Source organism: Chanodichthys erythropterus, chromosome 20, assembly GCF_024489055.1.
Source record: "Chanodichthys erythropterus isolate Z2021 chromosome 20, ASM2448905v1, whole genome shotgun sequence".
Lineage (NCBI taxonomy): Eukaryota > Metazoa > Chordata > Actinopteri > Cypriniformes > Xenocyprididae > Chanodichthys > Chanodichthys erythropterus.
The window spans coordinates 11,922,375-11,930,839 of NC_090240.1; the positions used below are offsets into that span (position 1 = coordinate 11,922,375).

The window sequence follows — 8,465 nt, forward strand, 5'->3', positions numbered from 1 at the left end:
TATTCCTCGTCTGGTATAGTTTAAAGCCCTTTGAAGCTGCACTGAAACTGTCATTTTGACCTTCAACCGTTTGGAGGCCACTGAAGTCCACTATAAGGAGAATAATCCTTTTCATCAAATCCTTTTTCGACTGAAGAAAGAAAGACATGAAAATCTTGGATGACATGGGGGTGAGTAAATTATCAGGAAATTTTCATTCAGAAGTGAACTAATCCTTAAATTATATAAATGTGTGGTTAGTCAACTTATGTCTTAAATGAACGACTCTACTACTAGTCGACTAAAAAAAGCTACATGGTCTTAAATTCAACAAATATCAATTCTATCCTAAATTCATGTGGCAGTCATGTTCAATGCAGCTGAGAACCAAGTCATGGATTCATAAATTATTTGATTTAAAAAAAAAAAATCGATGCGTTTACATTATTGTGCCAAAATGTTCAAAACCTGCTTCAATCTTGTTTGATAAAAGGCCGATCTTTTATCAAACATCTTGGTCAAACATCTTGGTCAAAAAGAGCCAATCAAATCATTGAGCTAATGTGCTGGACTTAATGAACTGCCTGTGACATATCTCCTTTTCTGGCAAATTCCCAACATTATGGGAAAAAGTGTTGTTTCGTTTGGTACATATTTGGATAATAGGAATCCAGATTTGATAGTTACGTTCTCAAAACCAGCCAGTGATCTCAAAAAATGCAAGCGTTGGATCAGACTCTGCAGCAGACCGCACAAACAACTGAATGTTAAATAATCACCCAAACTAGCAAACTATCTCTACGTTTGCACAAAGGAATAGTAGAAAACAGTCTGGTGGATGTTTTCAGAAAGGTGAACTGACTAAAATTGTACTTGTTCTTTATGACACTGACCATCATTCATTTTACATTGTGATTTATTTTCTACATTAAATACAAAGGCTACATGCATGCAGGCAAAGTTACATTTATTTTAAGAAAACACACAAAAAAACATTTACTCAGTTTGGATCTGCAGAAAGTATCTTGCTTCTTGACGTTTGAGTAGATTTTCCCTTGTAATTTCAGTATTTTCTCACCTTTTAATGATATTTTCATATATTTATATGAAAATATATATTTATTTATATCAGGTACATCAATGAGTAAGCAGACTCAGAGCGTCATTTTGGCTGATGGACACTGAGTAACTGCCCTTGAAAAGTACTGATTAGGTCAATTAAAAAATGTCCTTGAGGCCAATAAACAAACATTTGTACTAATTAAATTACTAATTAAATGCCAAAATTTCCATTGCTTCTGCTATAGTCTCAATTTTTAAATCACAAAAAGGTTTTAGTTTAGTGAACATAGCTATGAAACTTGAAACTTTTAATGGTACAATGACCTCTTTCAAAAGATCTAGGAAAATTAGATTTCTCATGTCATAAATCCATTAAAACAATCTGATCTTTTGGTTTGCATTGGAGCTGCACGATTCTGGATAAATTGAGAATCACTTTTTAAATAGAGATCATGATTCTCCCACAATTCCGAATAGACAACTAAACAAAACAGTCTATTTAAAAAATATTTAATTAATTTGAAATAAAGTTTGTTTGTTTAATAGGTTTGAATGAATGATTCAATGCAGGGCTTGACATTAAAGGGTTAGTTCACCCAAAAATGAAAATTCTGTCATTTATTAGTTACCACAATCCATTCCACACTCGTAAGACCTTCGTTAATCTTCGGAACACAAATTAAGATATTTTTGCTGAAATCCGATGGCTCAGTGAGGCCTTCATAGCCAGCAATGACATTTCCTCTCTCAAGATCCATTAATGTACTAAAAACATATTTAAATCAGTTCATGTGAGTACAGTGGTTCAATATTAATATTATAAAGCAACGAGAATATTTTTGGTGCGGCAAAAAAACTAAATAAGGACTTGTATAGTGATGGCCGATTTCAAAACACTGCTTCATGTAGCATTGATTCGACACGCTGATTCATAACGCTCCGAAGCTTCCTGAAGCTTCCTGAAGCAGTGTTTTGAAATCAGCCATCACTATACAAGTCCTTATTTAGTTTTTTTGGTGCACCAAAAATATTCTTGTTGCTTTATAATATTAATATTGAACCACTGTACTCACATGAACTGATTTAAACTTAAAGGTGTGGCCAGGGTTAGGGGTTCGTTTCTACCTTTCAACACGGCCATTAAGCAGCTATCCCGGTCTCCCTAAATCAGGATAACTTTTAGACTTTAGCTGCGTTCCATTCGACAGGGTCCCTACGCAGTGTTCACTGCTCCCTACTCCCTGAGCACGGTATATCAGTTGAAGTGGATTTCGCTGACAATAATCGTTCATTTGGAACGCCCTGCAAACATCATCAAAGAAAGTCAACAGTGTCGCGGAGATTGATGACAAATAAATAAATAGATATTTTAATTTACTTTCGAATTTAAAATCAACTCTTAACAGATTTGAAGCTGTAACTGTCATGCCATATGAAAATAAATTCTCATTTGGTTAACTGTATGTATTCTTAATCCATGGTCTCATGCGCTTTCTTTTCCACGCGCAGCCGCATAAACACTCCTGAGGTAACATTAAATAAAATAAAATAAATGATAGAGCCTTAGCTGCTTTTCAACACTTTTACTTTGTCATGCCTATTCATACAATAAAATATACAAATGTAACACTCGTCGCCATAACCATTCATACTTTCGTTCGTATAAAATATGAATACTCAAAACCAGAGAGCCGTTAAACTCTTTCAACGGCTCTGCTTCGCCGTAGTTCTGAATGGTGACGTGGTACGCAATGACAGTTGGGTAATTTTACCTCTCTACTTCCTGTGAAGTGATGTATCAATGTTCCCTTATTCCCTATGCCGTTCGCAGTGCCCTTCGAACTGAACGTTCGCTCCCTTCGGAATGGAAAATCACTTAAGATGGCAAAATACCGTGTGAAGTCCACTTCGCAGTCCACTTACGGTCGAATGGAACGCACCTTTTGACTAACATTTAAACTCAAGTACACTTCTTTGGGTCAAGTCTAATACCACTAAAACCTTAAAAAGACGCCCCAAATCCACATGAATTAGTAGAGTAGGTTTCTCTTTAAAGATGTTTTCTGATAAACTGATCTCATCAGAATTTACAAGAACAAAGTACTTGCATAATCACCCAAAAATATGACCTCAGCAGGGCCAGATAGTAGTGTCCAGATTTGCTCCATCTGTTTCTTTTTATACGATAAAGTTGGAGAGTACAAACACAACAGTCCTGCGGAGGAAGCCCCTCTCTAAGGCAAACACACACACACACATACACACACAGGACAAAGGCAGTTGGCCTGAGATAGGAGCTCAGGCTGGGTGCAAGAGAACCGTTTGACAATTCCAAACAGGGCAGCAGGAAACACAAGACTGCACGGCACAACCAAGAGTCTTCCTGTCTCACAAACACACAACAGAAAGAACGCAGAGAGCTGCGCACACACACACCTTAAGAAACTTCTGCCACGAGAACATCCAAAAACATTCCATCAAAATATCACATTTGAAACTCACAGGCACTTCTCAAAATGTGATTCATAACCAACAAGCGACTTTTACTTTAGTTACAGGACAAAATGCACACTGAGCTTTATTAATGTCTGATTCTGTGATAATGGAGAATGAACTCTTGGTCAGAGGGTGAATTAGGTTAGAAGTTGTGGGAAAGTTTTGGTGTGGATCCAGCCTGGCTTACAAACCAACCGAAACATTTCGTAACTCAGCTTATCTGACTCGCTGATAAAGAGCAATGCACTGATAATCAGACAAAAATAAAGGAGAATATATGAGTACAATCACTTGAGCATAAAGACCGAACCAAGCACGTCATGCTTGACATATGCAAGTTCGTCACCTCAACGCAGTCTGATACGCCCATGACTTATATGTTCTTATTTGACAAAACATGCTTTAAACGGTTTCAACTGATCCATAAAGTTAAACAGCATTCCAAAACATCTCTCCTTTTATAATGTCAATTTGCAAATAAAGAAGCGCTTTATAAAGACCCGCCAGCTGTATCCCTCACATTTTGTCATCAATAGATGACGAACAGAAAACATGAAGCTAAACATTACATGAAGTCTGAGAAAAATAAATATAAATGTGTAGCGAGCATTTAAGATTACTATTAGAATAACAATAAAATATTCTAAAAGCAGTAATAAGTAAAATTTGTATGTCTGAAATATCAAGAGCCGGTTCATGGCAGAAGAAAGTACTACAACTGGTTAAATTCATAACCTGAGACACCCTAATCAGAATACCAAGTTCAGTCACAATTAAAATATTTTACCAAAAATTTATCTCTGTGCATCACTACTTTTGACCAACAAGTTTATGATTACTGGATACAGATTTTTAAAAAATAAGTTTGTGGAGACTGCACTCACTGTAAGTAATTTCAAACACATTAAAGGGTTCACACAAAAATAAAAATTCTGTCATTAATTACCCATCCTCACGTCGTTCCACACCCATAAGACCCGTAAGACCTTCGTTCATCTTCGGATCATAAATCGAGATATATTTTTGATATAATCCAATGGCTCAGTGAGGCCTCCATTGACAGCAAGATAATTAACACTTTCAAAATGCACAGAAAGCTACTAAAAACATATTTAAAACCGTTCATGTGACTACAGTGGTTCAACCTTAAAAGGAACACTCCATTTTTTTTGAAAATAGGCTCAATTTCCAACTCCCCTAGAGTTAAACAGTTGAGTTTTACCATTTTCGAATCCATTCAGCTGATCTTCGGGTCTGACGGTACCACTTTTAGCATAGCTTAGCATAGTTCATTGAATCTGATTAGACCGTTAGCATCTCGCTCAAAAATGACCAAAGAGTTTCAATATTTTTCCTATTTAAAACTTGACTCTTCTGTAGTTACATCGTGTACTAAGACCGACGGAAAATTAAAAGTTGCGATTTTCTAGGCTGATATGGCTAGGAACTATACTCTCATTCAGGCGTAATAATCAAGGAACTTTGCTGCCGTACCATGAGTGCAGCAGACGCAATGATATTAAGCAGCGTCTCTCACAAATGTCTCCGGTTGTAAGGCACGCTCCCTGCTCATTGCGCCTGCTGCATTATTACGCTGGATTATTATTACTCCTTGACTATTACGCCAAAATGAGAGTACAGTTCCTAGCCATATCGGCCTAGAATATCTCAACTTTTCATTTTCCGTCGGTCTTAGTACACGATGTAACTACAGAAGAGTCAAGTTTTAAATAGGAAAAATATCGAAACTCTTTGGTCATTTTTGAGCGAGATGCTAACGGTCTAATCAGATTCAATGAACTATGCTAAGCTATGCTAAAAGTGGTACCGCCAGACACGAAGATCGGCTGAATGGATTCGAAAATGGTAAAACTCAACTGTTTAACTCTAGGGGAGTTGGAAATTGAGCCTATTTTCAAAAAAAAAGTGGAGTGTTCCTTTAATATTATAATTCGTAAAGCTTCATAAAGCAGTGTTTTGAAATCAGCCATCACTAGATATTGTTGAATAAAGTCGTTATTTTGTTTTTTTTGGCACACAAAAAATATTCTTGTCGCTTTATAAAAATAAGGTTGAACCATTGTAGTCACATGAACTGTTTTATATATGTTTTTAGTACCTTTCAGGGCATTGAAAAATGAAATGATCTTGCTGGCAATGCAGGCCTAACTGAGCCGTTGGATTTTATCAAAATATTGTAATTCGTGTTCCGAAAATTAACGAAGGTCTCACAGGTGTGGAACGACATGAGGGCGAGTAATTAATGACTGAATTTTAATTTTTGGGTGATCTAACCCTTTAAATATATTAGAGCAAAGCATATCTATCAAAACTGTTATTCTCTAAAAACCATGAATTTCCTTTTTCCCCCACAATTAAAAAATAAATAAATAAATAAATAAATAAATCTTCCAGGTTTTCCATGACTGCAGAAACCCTGGTCCATGTCTTTAGCATGATCTCATGTTTCTGCGCCCCTAAAGCAGCAAATTTCCTGTGACGATGAAAGTTCTTACCAAACGAGAAAATAGGCAAACATATACTTCATAACACTTAATTAAGGTCAATTAAAATCCATCCACAACTAAATATCGATCACTTGAACAACCTCGCATACCAAACATGAAATCTGTTTATTATATCCTTACATAAAGTGGCTCTACGTCTGATTTAAGAAAGTCGCATATAACTTCAGACACGCGATTACACCACGGTGAGGCTCACTGGGTGTTTTTTTTTTTCTGTTTAGTGTGGCTGGTGCATCCGGAGCAAAGCGCAGCTGTGTGTAAGACATCCCGCCGCAGGAAAACAGCAGCACAGATGGGCCTGCCCTACAATCAGACCCAAGACGAGCAGTACACTACTGTTAAACGTGTTAGCACACAAGCCATAACCTACTGCTTGCCCAAAACAAAAGCTTGCCCAAAACTATACATATCCAGAACAACTCAATTCAGTCCCAATGAAAATCATTAAGAACTACTTTGAAAGCAAACAAAGAGGCAGAGCTGAAGATGCATCTTGAGGTTGTTAAATTATTATACTTGAAGCAAAGGTCAAAATAAGTACCTATACAGAAGCCATACATACATTATGCGTACCAGTCAAAATCCCTGTCATTTTCCACCAAGAAAACTAAAAATAAACAGTTGAATAAGCAAATGAAGGTCTCGACATAAAGAAAACGTTGGCAGTGCAGGTTTGTGTAATTCATGTCGCGTAGTCATTATGTTTCATTGAATAAACCCAATACGCTTTTATAAATACAGCATCAACCACTTTAAAAGGGAAATAGTATTAAGTATATATAGCTAATGGCTGTGGGGACCAAAACTGTGGTTATGAAATATGCAAATACCACACCAAGTACCCTTTTCTGAACCCATAATGCCAAGCACTGATTTACTATCCACCAATCTTGAGGTTAAACACCCAGAAGCAAGGCGTAACTTACTTTCGCCCTCGATTTTATCCGTTCCTCTGGTCCAGATAATCTGTCTGGTCTCAAGCTTGACTTGAAACGTCCTTCTCTCTGGTCTTTGAGACTTTTTGGAGTAAAAGAGCGTCAGTACAGTGCCCAACTCTAGATCCCGGTAGAGATTGTTCACCTCGGTGTCGCTCAGCGTCCAGGGTACAGGTCCATTAGAGGAGAAACCCACAGTTGCAGCCATTTCCCCTGTTTGTTCTTCAGTTCCTTTCAGAATAATTCACAGTCTCCCGGGCCTGAGGAGGACACCTACAAAAAAAAAAAAAAAGAAGAAAATGTGAATCAGAAAAATCACGAAACAACATTATGGCATAGTAGCAGCAGTGTACGCACTATATACATCGGTTATGAAAACACACACAGAGGCCTGCTGTATGATGCATCCACATGTGTCCATTTAAGTTGGAATTATTGGCCTTTTTGGTGGTTATATAGACAGATTATAGACTATAGAAATAGTCATATTGTGAACAGCTGAATATGTATTGATAATCAGTGCATAAAAGTGCATTAATTTATTATTAGAACATACACATGAACAGCAAATCATTATCCCTCAAATGTATACTCTAACCTTAAGTCTTGTATGTTTATGTAGATTATAGAGATTGAGTTCATTTTATCTTGTACTATTTAGTTAGCCTAAATAAAGCCAGTAAAATCACTTTATACTGATGCAACCAATGCAAACAAACAAACAAACAAAAAAAAAATCACTGATTCTCTATTATTAATGATAACTAAAACTGTACATTCTTAAATTGTTTTAATATCAGAATACACACGAGAAAGAAAGATCGGAGCATCTATTTGGTATCTAATGATGATGATGATGATAATAATAACAACACAGGTTTGTTTTGTCTTACCGTGTATGGATGCAGCTGGCTCTCTGACACTCAATAAAAGCAGAAACACAATGTCCAGTCTGTCTGCAATCTCAGCTGCGCGCATGTCGTCCTCTGCTCATGATCAGACGCGAGTTTGGCGGATCTGAGCGGCGGCCGCGGCGGTGTGATCGAGCCGAGTGTGAGATCTGCTCTCCGCCATGAGTTGATGTGCGAAAGCCCTTCCCCCATCAGCCGATCCCTACAGCACACCGAGAGCGCACGGCCTCTTAAAGACACAGCGCCGCACTTTAACCACCGCTGTGCGTGGAATGGAACACTAGTGCGCGCTGTGCGCTGTGTACTGCCTACTATTTTTAAGTTTGTAAAACGGTATGCATTGTGGCTGTTTGGAATAGCATACTACAATAACACACTTACTTTTACTATGCACATAATTTGAATTTTCTGGTTGAATTGGACACCTAGGTAACCTGTGCTGAATTCGGAACTGCATACTAGCATACTACTTTTACTATTTCTGCCATAGAAAGATATGGTATACGTAGTACACTCTAAAAAAAAGGTTATATAATGCACTAAAAATGGTTATT

General features: G+C 37.2%; 1 protein-coding gene across 6 annotated transcripts in view; it reads right to left on the reverse strand.

The window, feature by feature from the left end:
• plcg1 (phospholipase C, gamma 1) overlaps positions 1–8,096 on the reverse strand; it is a 69,536-nt gene extending 61,440 nt beyond the window's left edge. For all 6 annotated transcript variants that reach the window (XM_067372171.1, XM_067372170.1, XM_067372169.1 and 3 more), the window contains exons 1-2: positions 7,894–8,096; positions 6,992–7,273 (exon numbers count right to left, since the gene is read on the reverse strand). In XM_067372171.1, the coding sequence (XP_067228272.1) occupies positions 6,992–7,208 (217 nt within the window). In that variant the 5' untranslated portion in view covers positions 7,209–7,273; positions 7,894–8,096. The remainder of the gene's footprint in view (positions 1–6,991; positions 7,274–7,893) is intronic.
• Between the last annotated feature and the right edge of the window lie 369 nt (positions 8,097–8,465).